This window comes from Bombus huntii, chromosome 14, assembly GCF_024542735.1.
Source record: "Bombus huntii isolate Logan2020A chromosome 14, iyBomHunt1.1, whole genome shotgun sequence".
Taxonomy (NCBI): domain Eukaryota; kingdom Metazoa; phylum Arthropoda; class Insecta; order Hymenoptera; family Apidae; genus Bombus; species Bombus huntii.
In genome coordinates, this window is record NC_066251.1 from 2,548,822 (window position 1) to 2,568,617 (window position 19,796).

Below are 19,796 nucleotides of genomic sequence, written 5' to 3' on the forward strand. Positions count from 1 at the left end.
AAAATGTTTAATCGTTCAGTGGGGCATTTTTTACTTCAAAGTGTCTTCTATTTGTCGGTTATATTCAAAATGCCCTAACTGTCAATTTTCATTCGATTTTTACAATTGTAAGAAGTTCAAGCTCTCCGGTCACCAATAACCATCGCGGAGAAATCGTGGCGGGTCATATATGACCAACGTGGCAGTTAAAGTGTTAAGTGACAGATCTAAAGAACTATCTAAGTGTAGAGGATGGTTGGTTGTGTGGTTTAAACGACGAGATTGTCAAATCTATTTAAAAATATTTAATAAATACAGAGAAAGTTCGCTAAGACGCTCGGTACTAACTGATTTTCTAAAGCCTGTGTATTGATCGCTATTAAAATCCCTCGAGACTAAGACTGAAAAACTGGTCACCTTACGATCGCGTTCGTTTATTTATATTGGTCGGGGAAGTATCGGAAAGCTTCCATTCGTTTTTGTTTCACGGTTACACGTAGCGGCGACATTGTTTTGCCCGGAGTTGGTTTGTTATTACGTTACGTATATCCTAACACTGTTGGTACTCCGAGGCAAAACAACAGCGTGGCTCGAATTGTCCTCTAGCTCATGCGCCGCTACTTAAGAAAAACAATTTTGAAAATATTTTTTAGAACGAGCGTTTTGTTGTTCTACCCGATAAGATCGAAGGCACGTGACGAGGAAAACAGTCGTCACGCCTTTGGATATCGATCGCTAACGATTATCAAAGTTAGAATTTAATGGAGTATTACAGTAGATATTAAGCTTTGTGCCCTCTGCGGGATGAAGCAGGATTCTACAAAAGAGGGTAAAACATTGTCAAAGTATTTTCCAAGAGCGTTTAGTAGGATGGAAACTTAATTATAACAAGCTTAATGTATATTATATTATAAATAGTTACAAGTAACGTAATGGATTTATTAGCGGTAATAACTTTGATTAATACATCTTCCAGTGTTCTACTTATGACTATATTTATTATCTATTCTAAACCTGTATTATCTTAAATCGTATATCCAATAAGCAATTTAACGTGTATTAAGTTGCAGTCTAAGTACCTACATATAATAAAATATATAAGTAGTTGGAATTTCGTACAATTATGAAATTCAAGTACAATCACCTAATACCTGTAATTTAATTATCTATTTAATTATTTCATTATTTAATATCTATTACGTTAACGAAACGTTCTATTCGATTGACACAAGATAATAAATTACGAATGATTGATAAGAGGTAGAAGTAACTTTTCAAGTCGATCTAATAAAACGAATTGCAAAACCGTTTGTTTCTTACCTTCACCAATTTTTCTCTGATTTCCCACGAGAAGATTGCCGGATTGTCCCTTTTCATTTCTTCTATCCTCGCCTCGATTTCAGGGGTTGCTACCCTCGGCTTGCTACCGCCGATGACGCCCGGTCTAATGGAGCCAGTTTCCTGGTAGCGATTCAAAATTTTCGAAACGCAGCCGTGAGAGACGCGAAGTTGTCGCGATATCACGCAAGGGCGGACTCCAGCCGCTGCCATTTCGACAATTTTCAGGCGAATGTGATTCGGTAGCGGTCGGCCGTTGATGAAGACGCCTCCCAATTGATTCATGCGTCCCTGTCCTGTCGGGAACATTCCATCAGTCTTCGTGTATTCGATTCAACGTGCACGAATGTCTCAATCGGAGATTGAATACAGACAATCGCCAGTTTGCTGCGCAACGTCGTATTCTTCATCGTATTTCTGATTTACTTTTGTAGCGTATGTTTATGGAAAATTGATAGAATTTATGGGAAATTGAAACACATGCGATGCATCAGAAATACGTAAAATATTCAGAGCGTAGCAAATCGTTATAAAATTTAGATAGAACCAGTCTCTGTGTAGGATTTATTTCTTTACAATCGTGCAAGTACGAATCGAACGAAAACAATTTGTACATTTAACAGTTTTTTGAGAAAAGACAGTTTTTAAGTTACAGCGTTCCATAAAATTTAACGTACTTGTTGTGTCGAACGTTGTATCGACGAAATATCTGCCAGCAGTTCTACTAACTAAACCATACTTTACGAATAATTCAACTTTAATTCATAAAATGTGCTACAGATCCTCGCTCGAAGTTTCCATTCGATTTACATAAAACATTCCAAGTAGCTATGATGAATTGACGTTTTGAAACTCGTCTCGTACTTTTCCGAGCAGACTTCGATATCCGATCATGGAACACCATGCTCTTCCAGAAGTTAGAAGCGATTGAAAAGTGGAAAGTGAATCAAACCATCAAAGATAGACGCGAACGTTCGAGTCGTGTGAAATTCTATTGCCAAGGAGATTAATAGACACGCGAGTTAGTTCGTTCGGATTCTTCGACACAGGTACAGGGATCGTGTCTAGATTTTCTCCAGGGTCAAAGAATATTCAATTACGCGGCTGCTGGATGAAAGACGGTGCAAAACGATCGACGATGAGGATGCAAAGAATTGCGCGAGAAAGTAGCATGATTTCGTAGCGAGGATGGAAAAAATTCAGAGACGCAATTGCAGTGATTGGGCTTGAAATTAGCGGCTAAATCCGCGTTCAAGGCGCAAACGTGAAATCAGATAACAGGGAATACTGAAAAAAAAAAAAAAAAAAAGAAAACGAAACGGGCCTAACAACCGTAAAATTGAAGAAGTTATGCTCACAGAAGGCCATTTTCAGAAGGCTAACGGGGCCCAAATATCCGATATCGTTAGTCCAATTAGCCACCCTTTCGTGCGCGATATTATTTTCATTATCACGCTCGATTATGCTGCTTGTAATTAGCATTGGAGAGCCGGAATAATAGGCGAATCACGTGGATTGCTGTTTATCGGTACGCCCTTTAATTAACTATAAAAACTTGATAAGTGGATTATCGTACGGAAATATTGGTATGCAAAGGCGATTTTATGGAACATGTGAGAAGTATCTCCGCGTTGTTTCTTTAAATATGCAAATTTAGGTACACGTTAGGTTGTTTGAGTTAATTAAACGAGAGAGATATTCTTTCATCGTTTTCGAAGAGCGTATTTTTTACCAAAACTCAAATTTCACAAGATGCGATGTTACAATTCTCAGACAGGTTTGATCGTGATTACTAAAAAACTAAAGCGTCCAGGTATAACGTTATACGTTTGACAGATAGTTCGAGTTATGCAAACCTGGTTCTGCACTTGCGGCGGTCCATTTGAAAATTAGTCCGTGTTTAATCTCTCGTGAGAGATACAAAAATACAGGATACAATAGCACTATAAGAAGAGTTATATCTTAGTTTAGTATTTTCTACATATTTTCCCAAAATTAGTAAAGAAATTTCGTCTTCTTTCTTGTAACGTCTCTACATATCCGCGAGGAATCATATAAAATTTATTTCCAACGAATAAAGGAATATACGATATTCTGAAGGAATTATTTAAGGGAACGTAATTTAATATGCGCCGGTTTAACAAAAAACAAGAGAAAATCTTAGCGAAACAATGGCTGTATAAAGATCAGGGAGAGACAAAAGATGAGGAAGTTGTGGAAAAAGGAAGCAGATAATGGTGCTCTTCTGTGTGTCTCTTATGTCTTATGTCACGGTATGAAAGTTGGCAGCTTGTGCAAGAGATTGCGCAAAAGATGGTTTTCTAATACCCGACGCTGGCGAGTTTATTCTATTCGTATATGTACAAGCGGTGAAAAAGACTGCTGGTAAAATATTGTTGGTACGGAGTCAGTGTTGTTGGGAAATCGGTCAGTTCCTAGAGCAGAGGACTTGCATGTCAATTACGCGAGTGTCGGTGATGTGGTTCATTCGAAGAATAAATGATGTTTCGGTAGTAGCGGTTTTAAATCGTGATGGATGGTTTCGAACGGCGGGAGGCGTGGAATCTTTCAATTAGCTTCAGAATTTAAGTTTTCTTCGTGATTTCAATGGAGTCGTAATTTAAATATTCATTTTTATAATTCAAATAAAATTGGTAAACATCATCGATGATTAAAACGTAGATAGATAGTTTCTGTTAAAAATGTTCGCTATCTTTGCCACTCGAAATACAAATCGTATTATTCTTTGTATTTACACGTTGATTTTCTAACTCTTTCTGTAACCAGAAATATTCTCAATTTAATAAACAAATTGTTTCAAACGACAGACTTGATTTCTCGCGTTCTTTAATCGCGATAAAATATTCTTCGAAATTTAATTAGTGTATTTAATATTTTCGACGTGCGTATTACACAGCGACTATGAGATAAGAATTCTAATGATACGATTAATTAAAATTCTATCTCGTGACGTCTTCCTGTAATGATATAATACAAATGCTAATTAAGAGTTCAGCGAGATCGAATATTGAATATTTATCAAGCAACGAGGGTAAAGCAATCATTGTAGCCACATCAAGTTGCGATCTGTTCGCGTAACTACAACAGGCAGAATGAATTTATCAGAATTACGACTGCATAATGATCCGAAAGTATCTTGTACGTTCTCTGATTGAATAAAAGAAGTTACGCGTGACTAGGCCTACTCTTTATATATATTGTTGCACGTGTCATGCAAATGTCACATAAATTCCTTTCACCTTTTTCACTGTCGAAACAGGTATTCTGATTTTTCCCCGTCTGGATACGTTTATATCAAAGAACGAATATTTTCTGTTGACAAATCTATACGAGAAACGATCAACAACCGTATTTGTATAAATAAAATATTTGCTCGGCAAATTTAACAATATGTATAGTAAAACTTTGGCCATCCAAATTAATTGTGATACACACGATTGCGGCCATATTTCCTCTTTAATTACTTTTACACAAGAAAAAAAAAGCAAAGAAAAACTAAAATTGAATTTCCATGGTATAGGAATTTGTGCGTGATTTATAACACGGAAAAAGAAACAACTTTAAAAACAATTCGTTTAGACTGTGTTTTGTAAGGAGGACATTCCGGTTTTTCTACCTAAATCCTTCCAATTACCTTTATTGCTCTTTTACCATTCAGACGTCTTGATTTAACAGGATCGTAAAAAGTGCTTGTGTCGTTTCGATAGTTTCCTTTGAAACTTTTTTATACTATAGGTAAGTACCTATACGCTGACCAATAAACACTTGTCAAGCAACGAATGATTTTTAAACTCTATAAATTTTTCCGTGTCACGTTGCAAGATCGATAATTTCTTGAATCTTATAGGCATTTATATTATACAGACGAATAGCTGTTTCTTTCAAGATTTTCCTACGCGGAATAATAAAGAATGTATATACGACGCAAATGCTAATCAACGTTCAAATCCTACGAGCAATTTTTTTCTAAGAACATATATTGAGAGAAAGGGTCTACTATGACATTTATCGATGTTTCGGCGATTATAGCGTATTCCAATGATAGTTTACAGTTTTTATCGGTCCCTTAGAAAAAGATATTCCACGAGACATTCGAACTCCAATTCTATTAATTACATTCGTCAAACTTCAATTTCGATGTGTCATAGCAAAGAAAAAAAAAACATAATATTTTATGAAACATAATATTACGTCCATTCTTGGGAAAACGCTAAAGGACGATTCAAGGTTCTATTTCCTCGAAGATATCAACCACGTGATATTAAAGTTTCACATACACATACGTTAATTTCCAATTCTATTCAACTTCCCTGTTTCAAGAAATAATTCCAAACATTCGTCCAAGAAACACTCGGTGAAAACTCCAGGTATCCATCGGTTCCTGACGAAACAGTACCACGTGGAATCCAAACTACAATGTTATTCGTCACATACGTGAAATTCGAATTCCATTCAGCCTCGTGTCGAATACGATCTCCTCAAATCCTCAAGTCCTCAAATCACTCGCTCAAATCACTTTGTCCAATTCTACGCGCGAAGCTACATTGATCAAGTCTATAGATGGGAAAGCAGAAAAAAGTTATGATAATAAAATGATTCTAAACATTCCGATAAGGAACATTCAATGGAAATTCAAGGCATTTATCAATTTTTGACGAGACAATACCACGTGACATGCAAATTTCAATTTTATTCGTCGCATACGCTAAATTCAATGCCATTCGGTCTCTCGTCAACTACAACCTGTCTTCTTCCACAGAAACAATCTGAAACCTCTTACGATATTTAAGAGACATTTCAGTAAAGCTCGCATTATCTGATACACAAAGCCACATTGATCGACCCACAGATGGAAAGCTAGGTGAAAGTGACAATGTTGCAAACGTCACATCTCAATTCATCCTAGAATTTTCTATCGTTTCTGTCGTCTTCTTGTAACCAATGAACGGACATAATTTATCTCTCGAGACTTAATCGTCTATTTGAGTAATGTAACCGAGAAGCTGATAAAAAATGAAGTGGATCGATACAAAGAAAGACTTCGGAAGGATTGGCGCAACGGTACCAACCTTGAAACGGGTATCCTCCGAAGATGGGTCTCATTCCACTGGTAACGTCCATCCTTCCAGCAACGTAGGAATTCCTCGCAGCCCTCCAGGTCTGTCGCACGTCTTGGTTACTCGCGTCACCCACTTGTTTCCGATCTCACGGTGGACCACACGACTGCCCGTTTTCACTAAACGCGAAACTATACGGTTAACAGACAGGCAGAAGCACGCGGCCGGCACCGTTGGCCCGAGGCAAAACGACTGCTTGGACAAAACGACTGCTTGAACGAAAACGACGGAGGTGGAGAACGACAAGGACAGACGGGGCACATCGGCGTCTCGGGGCGATGGGGGCAGGGCACGCGCGCCAAGATGAAAGGGGGAACGAAGCTGGCAAGCGCCAGACGAGACGCCGACGACTGGGAAGAAAAGAAGGAAAATAAGAATGGAAGGAAAATGGATGGAAAAACTGGCTTGATAGGGTGAATCGTGGCGGTGCAGCACACCAAGGAAGAAAAGGAACAAGCAGGTAGCACGCGTGGCTCTCGTTGCAAGGGGTACCGCTGCAATAACGTGTCAGTTGGGCCGCTGGTCCCCTCGTGTCCCTCCAACTGGCTCTGCGAGAGCAATGGATGGCTGTCTCTTTCTCTTTTCGCCACGACTGCTCCGGAAAAAGGGGGACTGTCGACTCGTTGGGACTAACGGGGTTCCAGTGGAGTCCCATCCAGATGGTTTACGCCCTGTTACTTGGTTGGCAAACCGCCGCTTTCCAGTGGGCGTTCTTTGAAGCGGAAACGCCTACGGAGCCGCTCTTCGACGTTCACTGGATGTTCACCAGGGGTTTACTTTTTTCTTCTTTTCCAAGCTCCACGGGTAGTTGATAGCGTTTTCGTGGTACAGAGGTGGTCCGCTTCTACAGGGAGCGATATTGGTATTCTGAATGGGCATCGCGAACGAAGAGGTGTAGATAAGTAGTAGTTGATGCAATGAAATATGTTGGTGATTTACTTGGGTAGACTTTAGGGTGCGTTTGAATGTGGTTTTAGGGTGCTTGATTATCTGCAGAGAGAGAGAGAGAGAGAGAGAGAGAGGGAGTTTGATAGGATGTAGGCCTGGAATTACGAGATTGTATTTTAACATTTAACAAGATTTGACATAAATTTCCTCCTCCGTTGTTTGCTTATTACGACTATAGCTACGTACAGTTAATATGTGAATGTTACGATTCATTTGAAAAGTAGATTTTTACTACTGGCTTTCAACTTTGCTATTATATAGATATGTAAGTGCTACTTTGAAATAAATAAAAGGAGAAATAGCTACGTATATGCAAATACAAGTGTTATTTTAATTTAATCGCAGTAGCCAAGACTTCGTCTGAAGCTTCTTCCAAATTAATATTCCATCCAGCGGTTATGGCACATATATTCCATCAACGAAATGCCAATGTACGATTATTTGCAGTCGCACGATTCTTCGAATTTTTACATTGAGTTCATCACGGAGTTCGTCACTGACAATTTCCTGTAAGGCGAGAGCCGTACCAAGATTGAAAACGAGCAATTCATCAATGATTAAAGTGTCAAAGTTATCCATATTTTGAAGCAGAGAAAGTTCTACTTCTTCAAACGCGATATTCCGACCCACTCGAACGAGTCATTTCTCCGACTTCCCAAATCTCTCTTTAAAATCTCTGTCTAAAAGAACCTCTATTTTTCCAATTGTCCACGGTATTCACAGGAGATGATACCGTAGCATTCGTGTATCTTCGAATAAAAGCCGTAGGTACCGGCGGACGAATTTCAATTTGGACCCCGTTGCGTTCGATTGCGTTCTAAGGAGTTTCGGATGCTCGAAAACAGCGAATATTTACGGCCTCCACTGTCTGGAAGTAAAATCATAATGAACGCATGATGGACTGCTATAAATTTTTATGAAGGTCTTTTCTTGCGAGTACGGTCGCCCTGTCTGTAAATCTTTCCGTACGGTAGCGAAACGGACGGACAGCGGGAGGTCCTGCGCAATGAGCAAATGCACGTAATGTCCTCGTCTTTTAGGGCGGCGTTGTATCAACCGAAGGACATTTCGCACGTAAATGCTCGTGAAACGTCGTAGTTGTCGTCCGACACCGAACTTCCTCGAGATTTACGATGTAGTTAACGCGATGACTCGTGATGATCGTTTTATGGAAATGGATAATATGCAGTCCCTTTGAGAGCGCAAGATGTGTCGCAGGAAGACCCTGAGAAATTCTGTTCGGTATTATTTCGTTATGGTGATGTATCCTTACGACTTCTTATCGAAGATACTTCTCGCCAATGTCCGAGATCTGCCTCATCATCCACACGATCATTTCAAAACAACCGTTCTGACTAGCTAGAGAAATATCATAAATGATCGGTCGGAGGACCGCACACGTTTCGTAAATAGCAAAAAGGAGGACCCACGCCAACGTAGGAATAAAAATGACTGGACAATTTCGTTTCTCGGTTGAAAAGGAGCGTCTCGAACACGAAGAAGCTACAGAGAGGTAGTACAAGAGGCTGTAAGGAAGCTTGCAGCGGTGACAATAGAGAACGCTGGAAAACGGACTATCGATCCAACGAAATCGGTAGGTTTGCTCCACTCTTTGGTCCCGTGTGACCTTGCAGTTTCTGATCGATGTAAGGACTTTCTCTTGCTAACGCGAGTAAGAGGCATAGATCCTTCCATTCTTCGACTACCGGCACTTGGCCTCAGTTCACGCCAAATTTACCGATTCCTAGACAATACCAGAGCACCCCCGATATTGGAAACATCGGGTCTCGTTTTGTCTACGTAGCGTGGAAACTACGCGGAACTAATAAGAGTTCGCAACACCTCTTTTTCGCATCCGATGCATCGTCTACGGTTTCGGTAATTTCACAATGGACAGCTTTTTCCTCGCGTTAAATGGGACAGGTATCGAAATGGATAGACCAGTTTATCCTGCTGATGGATCTGCGATCCTGATATTATCTGCATTACGGACTGTTTGTTTTTTTATTTCAAAGATTTGCTCGGTCAATGTTCCGTTGTTGATTTGTCACGTGCGTTCTTGGTAGTAGTAGAATTTCGTTTCCCTTGGTGGTGTTGGGATTTAGAACTGGTCGTTGAGTATCGTTTAAGGTGCTGAGTATCGTTTGTGGATGAGATAAGGTGGAAATTGGTTTTTATTTACACGTAGAGTATACGAGGTTTGTCTATGGACTCGTCGATTTGTCTTGATTCTCGATGTCTCACGCGATGAGAGTGTTGGAGTTTTGCTCCTGTTAGCGATATCCAGTGGTTTATTGCTGGTTATTCGACATCGTTTAATCTTCTCCGATTTGTGGGTGATAAAATTTGGTAACTGATCCTGACGATCTTCTGAGAAGGGTTGTGACTCGAAGTTGCGCGAAATCTGTTCCTCTCGCTTGCTTTTTCCTCGCGGAGATACATAAACATAACATATTTCGCAACTATGTAGCGTCATTAATTGCCAGAGGTCGTTTTGCTCTATTTTTTCTCTTATACATCAAACGTTATGTGTTATCGTTAGAAATCGACTAAAGCGTTCGGACATTTACGAGCGATAGATCAAATCTGATGAAATGAAAAAGTCGGAAAAGTATTTGTGTGGTATGTATGTATGTACATTATAATTCAATAATATGGAACGATTCTATGAAATTATTCATAGAGGATTGTTGGAACTGTGAAATTTGGACGTACGACGAGGACTGTAGCTAAATAATTGGTCAATCAATTCGACAAAACAGGATTGCTATATCGTTTAGGAAAGTGGTAACTTTTAAATCTCAATATTATTTTTCAATAAACTGTAACATGAGTTTCTTTGCATTCTGTAAAATACGAACAAAAAGGTAAAGATTAGAAGGAAAAGTAAGCCTCGTGAACCTTATGAAAAGACTTATTGTGCTTATTATGAAATCTCAAACACAAACAGAAGGCTGTATACTGGGTTATAACGTCTTCAAGGTTGATCATTAGAAAGTAACGTTTTCATTGGAGTTAATGGACTTTGTTAATGATCATTAAATTAAGTTTACACAGAAAAAAATTGATTTCTTGAAAATATCTTACACGATTATCGTACTAAGGAATTTGTCAAACATCATCTATTAAACACACTGATCACGTATTTCTTAGCTCACTTATTTATTTGCAATTTTTTTTTTTAGTCAATGATCGAATTGTGTCTTTTAAATATTGTGGCAATGAGAAGGTATTTGTATTACAATTCTATAAAATTTCAAAACATCGTAGAATTTCTTGCACATTACGATCAACGATATCCAATGTCATTTTTTCAAATCTCTAAAATCTCTGTCTGTGTCTCTTCCTTCGTACAATGATTGTACCTTTTGCGTGTAATGACTTCCATTAGAAAGAACTTATTACTTTTATATGTAAGCTTCTCGTACCTTGACAAACCGATACATAAATTACTTTATTTACATTTTTCCATGATGTTGCATTTACGCTACATATTTATATATTATTACATTATGTTGCGAGAGTGAGAGAATTCGCGGTGGATAACGACCGACCAAGAAGCGAGATGAAACGTTAGAATTGAGCTCGGAGTGCCGCTAAACAAGAAGCATCGTTCTTAAATGATGCGCCGGCCAATTTTTCACGTAATTCCCCCCGCGTTATCCGTGATAATCGTTCGTTGAATCAGCTTTTTTCTCACCATCATCGGTCGGTTTGACTTGGAACACGGTGAAAAGAAAAAAAAAAAGGAAAAAGAAAGACGAAGGAAAAAGAAAACTAAGAAAGGCATCGTGGAAGGGTCGAACCGCTAAGTAGACCCTCTGTAAGGCCGCACGAATTTCTATTAAAAGCGGCAATTAGTCTAAGTCTCGATAAATCTTGATGAGTGATACGCCGACATCAGTCTGCTTGTCAAAGACGCCTGTGGCGAGGGCCACACCGATTTCCAACACACATTGTTTCCATGACCGTGCTCGTTGGACGAAAATAGGAGAACGGAGGGATTTCTTCGCTGTCCTGCGGCACAACGACCACGTGAACTAGCCTCGTTGTTATGTTAAACCAGGTGAGAAACGCGTGATGCGTGTACAGCACCATTAGAATTTTTAATGCGACCGTTTAGCGGCTGCTGGCTTCGAGCCGCCGATCTTCGCAACGAATAACCTTAGAAATATATATATATATATATATGTATTATGTATATATGTATATATATGTATGCAGCTACACTTTTCAACGTGTTCTTTATAACACGTTCTCATTCAGATTCGTTAATTTCCGAATTACAAGTCGGATAAGATTTCCCGAAACTGACAGAAAGAAATACACTGGCCATTAAAAAAAGAAGAAGATAAAAATCGGAGATACGTGAAAAATATTCACAAATATTTATAAAATCCTACGAAAACTTACAAATTATTTTCACCGCTCTAATCGTTTTGGTATCAGCTCCTCGTCTTATAATATCGTATCATACCTACCCTATATATGATATGCTTCGTATTTTCGATTTAACAAAGACGAACTATGTTCCTAACGAAGGTTGGTTTCAATCGCGATTCTAATTTCAATTGTTTAGATCTGTGGATACGGATAAAACGTAATATTTCAATATTTTACATCCGACACGGTGTTAACAACGCTGACCAGCTAAATGTAATAGACATACTAAAAAATCATATGGTAACGAAGAAAGTGTGTGTCGATATACGCACGAACGTAACTTCGTCGAACCATTACGACAAGTTCCTGACGACAAGAGCAATAATAAGAGGGTGCAATATTACTCGCGCGTCCCCGGATTTTCGAATAGGCCGTTTCGCCTGCCTCGAGTTATTTAAATAAAACCCTTTGTCGGCCGGCTGGAGTCCATTACCGAAGTACCTTTATAGCCACGCGTGTACGCCGATATGCCGGATTACCGTTTCCTTTTCTAACTCTTTTTACAACCTTTTGCGCCTCTCGCTTTGGTCGCTGCTCGCTCGCGCATACGTCGTTTGCCAATTGAACAGAACTTCGTTGTTGGTAACACTAGAATGATAATTTAACGTCGTCCGACCATGCAAAGCCTATCTTCGTCTCAGATGGGAAAAACTTTAATTAGCAAAATAAATTTTTTAACGTTTTCCTTTTTTTTATTTCAAGCTACTAAATAATATGGGAACGTGAAATGAAATTTATTTGATTCTCACGTAAATGTTTCAGGTCCGTACTTCGTGGATAAGATATTAAGAATTATTTATTCCTATCGATTTTCTCGAAACAGCAATGTAATTAATGTATTATGTTATAAATTATAACTTGCAATTATTTCTAGATATCGATTCATCCGCGTATTTCACTATCGACCCATTAGCAAAAATAGTTGAACTCGTTGAATCAAAAGCGAATATTTGGACGTATTTGGGAAATGACAAAATCTGGACAGATTGGTCGCGTAATAATTTGCATTATCCCAATAATAATAAGATAATAAGAAATAATAGAATATTCCGCTTCTCTGTACATGTTCCTCTTGAGATCTGTTATAGAACGTGAAATACGAATTAAGAAAATAAATAGCAAAAGAGTGATGAGATTTTAACGAGGGGACGATAGTTTCATGGAGAAAGGAACGTATCAACGGAACATAGCGCCGAAGCAAAAGTGTCGCGTAAATCTAAAAGATTATTCTATTTTTATACGAGGAATTCGCGAATGTGACGTCACCATTTTTCCGTCTGACATATAACTCATATTTCTATCGTCGAAGGGAAAGGCAATCAAACGTTAATCTTGAAAGACTTGTGGTGTTCGCGGGTGGTTTCGCCCGAACGACCGAAGAATCCATCTTGCAAATAGAGAATGCGCATGATGCCAAGGGTCGTCACATATCTTATTCCACGCAGCTCCAATACGTATCGAGTATCGCGAATTTACGTTCGGGACATAGCTACCGCGAGAGGAACGAGTCACTTTGAACACCGTTTCGACCTTCACCACCACGGTCGCATGTCTGCTTATATTATGGCAAAAGGTGTCGCGTAAAGCACTCTCGTTTCTACATATTCTCTGATCACAAAGAGTAAGCTATATATGGTCTTCTTGCGTGTGTCCATTCATTGACAAGTAACGTTAAAATCAAACGTTGAGAATATTTTCCAGCCGTTCAAAGTATTTTCGAAAACTTAGTCGCAGAAGTATCACATCGTATTTAACGTTTCTGAACTATATTTATCATGTCTATTTCATGTATTTTATCATCATGTCATATCATGTATATTTATCATTTATCGATCTATTGTAGCATATCTTTACATTAGGTAAGTTTACTTGTCCGAAACAGATAGTTAGAACCAGGAAAATGATCAAACAATAGTAATTTTATATTTAATATTGACTTTATATTAATATTAATTTTTATATTAATTTTATAATTAATATTAATATCTATATTGAACAATATTTGGAGAATATCGCGATACGCTAATGTTAGGATAACCAGCGATCGTTGGAAATTGTTTTGGATATTCTCGAGTGGAGATGAAAACACAGAGAGGGAACAAAGGAGAGAAGCGGAGAGAAAAGCGAAGACTCGGGACAAAGGTGAAAAAGGGGAAGCACGGTCTACGTGTGGGGGCTTATTGGCGATGCATAGTCGCGAATTATGCAACGTGAAAATGTTGCAGAAGCAAGCGGTGCTGCGAACATAATTCAGCTCGTTATACGCAACGCAAGGTCCGGTCGAGCGTTATGGCTTGGTGGCGGAGCTTATGGGGCCTTATGGGCCATACGCCCCGCGCACGAGGTCAGGGGGTCCTCTGTTCCAATTTTGTGCCCAATAAGACTAATTCCTTCAAAGGTGCCGGCGCGTCTGGGATACGGCCACCTTGCTAGCGAGAACTTATCGGCTAATTTTATGTAAATTATGTGACGCCACGGATTATAGCTTACGACCGTTTCTCCTCTAAAAACGCCTTTTTGGGAACGGAATCGAGCTGGCATATGCGCGCAAGAGCTTCGTTCTTGGCAATCGTCGACGACTTCTTCGTAAATACTGTGTATGCGTGTGGTGTGTGTGTGTGTGATCTTGAAGGAAACGTCAATCGACAAATTCCTGTAAATTTGCGAATTTCTGCAAATTGTCGAATGATATAAAACATAAAGCGGAAAACGAGAATGCCGGGGGAATTAACTTTGTACTGAACAAAACGCATCTGGGATGTTGCATTTTATACGAGTCATAAGTAACAAAATTTGTCGAGTAAAATAACTGTGCAGAGTGGACGAAGAATTTCAAAAGTTAATTAATTCTAATACGTTTCTACTTGTTATTAGCATAACGACTATCTCGACTTTCGAAATTCCACGTTATTCTCAGACAAATAACGAGAAAAGTCTTTCACGGCAAGCACCTTGAAAAAATCGAGCAAATAAAAAGGCTCGAGTCTATACTCAAAATCTTATCCCGATCGTTGTCCCGTTCGTTCTAAGGAGCTTCAAAACAGCTGCCTATGAATCTTCCTATTCTCGACGACGCGTACCGGTGAATACCTGTTCGTGGTTACGCGTTTTTCGAAAGACAAGATACCAATAATTTACGAGAGCGCGCGGACAATGCGCGAAGCACAGCAAACAGGGGATTTTGCATAATTTCTGGCTGCGTCCTCGCGTTCGAGAAACATTGAGAAACAGCTCTTTTTTCAAACGACGGCTAAATACCGGGTGGTCGACTTCTGACGGTGTCCCAGTTCCAAAGTTATGCAAAGGACTCATTCATCCGGTCAATAAGGCAATCAGGAAGATATTTCGGCCATTTGGAAGTCTAACGAGGAACGACCACGCTTTTAAGAGACCTACGGTCGAAGACTGAAGATGGAACGCGGTACGATGTTTCCATCGCTATTCACACTGACGACTCCCTCGTTCGGTTTTCAATTAGGGAAAAAGTTCACGCTTTCTCTGGATCATTTGTCTAGGATGATACTAGAAAGATATTATTCCTCTTTTTTTTTTGGTAAGAAATTGAATACAATATATTTCTTAAATAAGAAAAACGTCATAGTTCACCGTCAACGCTAAGCTCACAGAAATATGTGAAATATGTGATACGTAACTATCAATCGTATCATCCTGGAATGTAAGAAATATAACCAGGCAAGAAGGAAATGAAACATCAAAGACAATGCCAGCTTTCTGCAAGATTATTAGAATTTTCTGGACGCAAACGCTTACCTGTAATGTTTTTTAATTCGGTCAATAGTCGCTAATGATCTTGGACGATGACGCGACTCTAAACTCATGAAAAGAAATATATAACATTTTGCGTAAAATTGTTTCGGTCTAAGCGTACGTACCCGATAGATTTTTAAAGTTGTTTTTCTCAAAAACGAAGCAGCATACGTACGTGGATATATTGGGCATTATTAACTTATTTTCTCGCGAAGAATCTACTAATCTCTGACGAATGTAGTAATATGTAATAGAATGATATTACAATATGTCAAAGGAGTTGTGCAGAACTGCAGAAAAATCTGCGTCTTTAACACCTTCGTATCGTATCACTAATTTATTGCACGATTCATAGGAAGAAAGCTTGTCTCGGAAGAAACTGAAGAAAAGAACGAGTTAATATTCACCTGAAAATAATTTGCAATTTAAGCGATAAGTATGTGACAGCTATTAAGCAAATAACCACGGAATTATTCACTCGCGCGAGGCAAAGTAAAAGGATTTAAAATTACTTGCAAAGATTTACTAACGACGAATGTAAACGTCGGTATGGCGATATGTTTGAGCTGCGGTGAAGCTTTGCATACACTTTGACCACCGTAGTACGCTTCTTATTTTTTCTTCTTACTCAATCTGCGGTTCTTCTTTCTCCCTCAGCGAATGAACTTTGCTACAGTTACGTTGTGGTTGAAAATTACACGGGACTATAATAGAAACGAATCTAATAAAACATGTTGACGTTCTTAAAAATTACTACAAATTTCTCTATTCCTTTTTCGTTGATCATCGCTGTATAGATTTATTTTTACCTATCAGATATTAGTTTCAAACTCGATCGAAACGCTTCGTAGTTACATAATTATGACGCTAATATCTTTAGATGTATTTTATTCAAAAATGTAACGAAACCGCCTATTAGTTTTTTCTATTATCGAGACCTAGGCATTTCTTCTATACACACGCGCAATTCTCGATCAAAGAGAAAGTAGAATTCTCCAGTTTTTCAAGGAAGACAGACGAACTCTTACTTTGGTCTGCAACTCGGAAATGAACACGTCATCGGAGGATCGAAAAGGATGTGGAGATACCTACCTTAGGTACCATCTTGCAAATAAACGCCATGGAAGAATTCAGAAGTATAAAAACGGTGATCGATAGCGAGCGAGAAAAGGGAGAAGCAGCGGCATCGTCTGAAGAATCTGTGAGGTGGAAATCGAGGCGGCCGAAGGCAATCGAAAGGGTGTCGTATGCACCGAAACGAAGTAATCCACTAAACGATCGTTGTCGGAGAGGAGGGTGCGTCGAATGGCCGGAGGAAGTCTAATGAAAGGCACGCGCACTCTGACGGTCCGGCGTGAGAATAAAATAATTAGCTGAGCTGCCCTCCGCGCCGTGAACCCTTCCTCATCCTCTTTCTCTCTCGAAACGGCTGGCTGAGAACGCGAAACGAGAGTTGTCGAGGAAGATGGAGCACGATGGAAGCGGCAAGGTGGAAGGGGACGACCGCTCGGGCCAGGTGGGTCGTAAAGCCTTAGAATGATGCTCTAATAAATCCCACTGAAAAATTGCGAGGCCTCAGGCTCGTCGAGAACTTTCTTCTACCATCTTCCTTCGTTTCCTCTCTGCGCCTTCTGCATCCTCCTCTGCCAACATCGTCCTTGTCTTTGTCATAGTTCACTCTCCTCTTGCTCTCAAGCCACGTTGGAGATCCGCTGTTCCCTTGGCTGAGGGCTGAAGCAGACCAGACGAGAGCCTGGCCTCTTTAGCCGTTCTGTTCCGTTCCGTGTTCGTTCGTGACTTTAATGTCTCGAGAAGAAACGCGTTAGAGATGAGTTGTGCGAACTGAGACACGAATGGAGGTCGTCTAGCCTTCGACGCGTTGGCTGGAAACGGGCAACCAGCCTGTCTGGTCCTGGCGAACTCGTGCTCGGTGACTTTGATGCCTCTTAGGGTGGCGTTCTTGGCACGTCTCCGGTCGGTGCGTTTATCGATTCCGAGTTAACATATTTCTCGTCGACCACGTGGAAATACGTCTTTTTATCGTTTAACCTGGTCTCGTAAAAATACTCTCTTTTTCCATTTATATTCGATACTTTTTCCAGCATAGGAATCTCTTTAGCGAATAACTTTAAATCCAAATGCGAGGGTTTTATGAGTGTGTTTCTGTATAACATGTGGTTAATATTCTCCTAACACGTAGAAAGAAAGTCTCGTACAATATTTCGATTTAAGATGAAACCTTGCATCGCGTATTCTACTTTTCGCTCGCATCTTACGTTTTTCTAGCCTGTCCAGAAAAATTTGTACCGCTCCATATAACTTCGCAATTTATTTACGAATCATCACGAGCCCTTTTCCCCAACCACGTAAGTGTTCCCAACACCTACACAACTATACTTAAATCAATGAGTCGTATCTCGAACCTACCGTAAGTTTCGCTGAAAGCAATTCGATCAAACGCCAACGCTATCCGCATTACTCACACCGGATTAAATAAATCCCATCGAGTTGACTTTCCCGAAGAGGGAAGAAAAAGGAAACGTTCACCGCGCAGTCTCGTGCCTGCCATATTTTTCCCCGGCGGAAGCGGGGAGGTTCCAGGCAGAGATCCTTTATGTACACGAGCCAAGTCGCGCGTTCTTTGATTGCGGACCGTGGAAAAAGCTAAAAAGGATCCTTCGATGCCGAGGCGAGTCTGCTGTTTCGTCACAGTCCGCTTGCTCCGTGAACGCGGATTGGATTCGGCCCGGTGTAACTTGCCCGCGACTTCCTCCCATTTACACATTATTTGCCGTATCCTCCTGTCCCGCTCTGTCCTCCTATCCTCGTAGCACCTTCGTGCTACCTCCGTGTCGCCAGAGACCACGACTGCATCGTGATTTCTCCAGGTTGACCCTACCAGCTGCTCAAGATGCCCGTTACGAATCCATAGAACCGAGAAAATCGAGGAACGCTCCCGAACCTATCCACCCTCCACTGCCTTCTGGGAGTTCTCCACTCGTTCGAGACGCGAAAGGATGATCGAGGACGGTTTTATCGAACGACACACCACAGCACCAAAGTCTCGGCGATGACATAGAAGTCTTGCGAGGATCGTCCACGAGGACTCCGGGGAGTTCGATGCTTTTCTGTACGTGCATCGAGTGGGATCGCGTTTTGGGAGATCCCTTTGGCGACTGCAATTGATCGTTTCGTGCGTTGCTAGCGATTATGCGATCAGTCCGATGTTTTCGAGTACTTCATCGTTGTTTGGGATCAAATATATAAATTTCCATGTCTCGTACGTTTTGTCTTACGACTTTAATCATAAAATTCCGTCGAAGGAGAATCTTTCCCCTTTTTCATGTTATTCGGATGTTTGAAACACCTGTATATAATCCACCTGCGGTAGAAATAGCTTAGTTTAAGAGGGCTGTTTTTTCTACAAACATACTGAACACGTGGAAAGCATAAATCCATCCTAAAATAACAGGCGACGAATCAGAGTGTTTTTACCAATAGATAAAGATCGCTTCAGCCTACCTGGTAAATGTCAGAAACGTACCAAACAGTAGTATATTCAATTTTATACGTTCTTCGCTTTAATTATTTGGCCATTGCGTCGAGTGGTGTATCTTTAATTTTCTTTCGTTCCTCTCGCGTCCTCAGAGGCTACCGATTCTTCGTTTATTCCAATAATAAAATAACAGAAGCATGTTTATGCCGATGGAAACCTACATACCGAAGACTAATCTGTTCGAGTAAGTTCGTGATGTACAGTTTAATTTCCACGCGAAGGAACAAATACCGGAGGAAAGCACTGCAACAACTAGCTCTTCGCTTAACCCTGCACACACATTCACAATGATGGACCTATCTGCAATCTCGAGACAATTTTCTCTAGCATTTATAATTTCACCCATCCTGTGTCGCTTCTTCGCTCGAGAATCCTATTCAAGCAAACTATCATTAACCTATCCATAACGTTTCACGCTGCAAGCCTAACAAAAAATCCTAAAATCGCTTGCTGCCGGTTCAGAGTGCAGCCGTGGAGAAATATTTTGTTGGACTCGGGAAGGGGTATCCGTTTACACGGAAAATCAAGGTGACATCCGAGCGGAGGCGAGAAGACAAGCGAAAAAAGACGTTTGCGGAACAACGGTAGATTGTACGAGCGACCCGTGGCTACGGCTTAAACCACGA

General features: G+C 40.2%; 1 protein-coding gene across 1 annotated transcript in view; it reads right to left on the minus strand.

The window, feature by feature from the left end:
* Positions 1-6,459, minus strand: part of LOC126873363 (protein gooseberry-neuro-like) — a 30,772-nt gene extending 24,313 nt beyond the window's left edge. Inside the window, exons 1-2 of the mRNA XM_050634152.1 lie at positions 6,408-6,459; positions 1,300-1,613 (exon numbers count right to left, since the gene is read on the minus strand). Coding sequence (XP_050490109.1) covers positions 1,300-1,613; positions 6,408-6,459 — 366 coding nt within the window. The remainder of the gene's footprint in view (positions 1-1,299; positions 1,614-6,407) is intronic.
* Between the last annotated feature and the right edge of the window lie 13,337 nt (positions 6,460-19,796).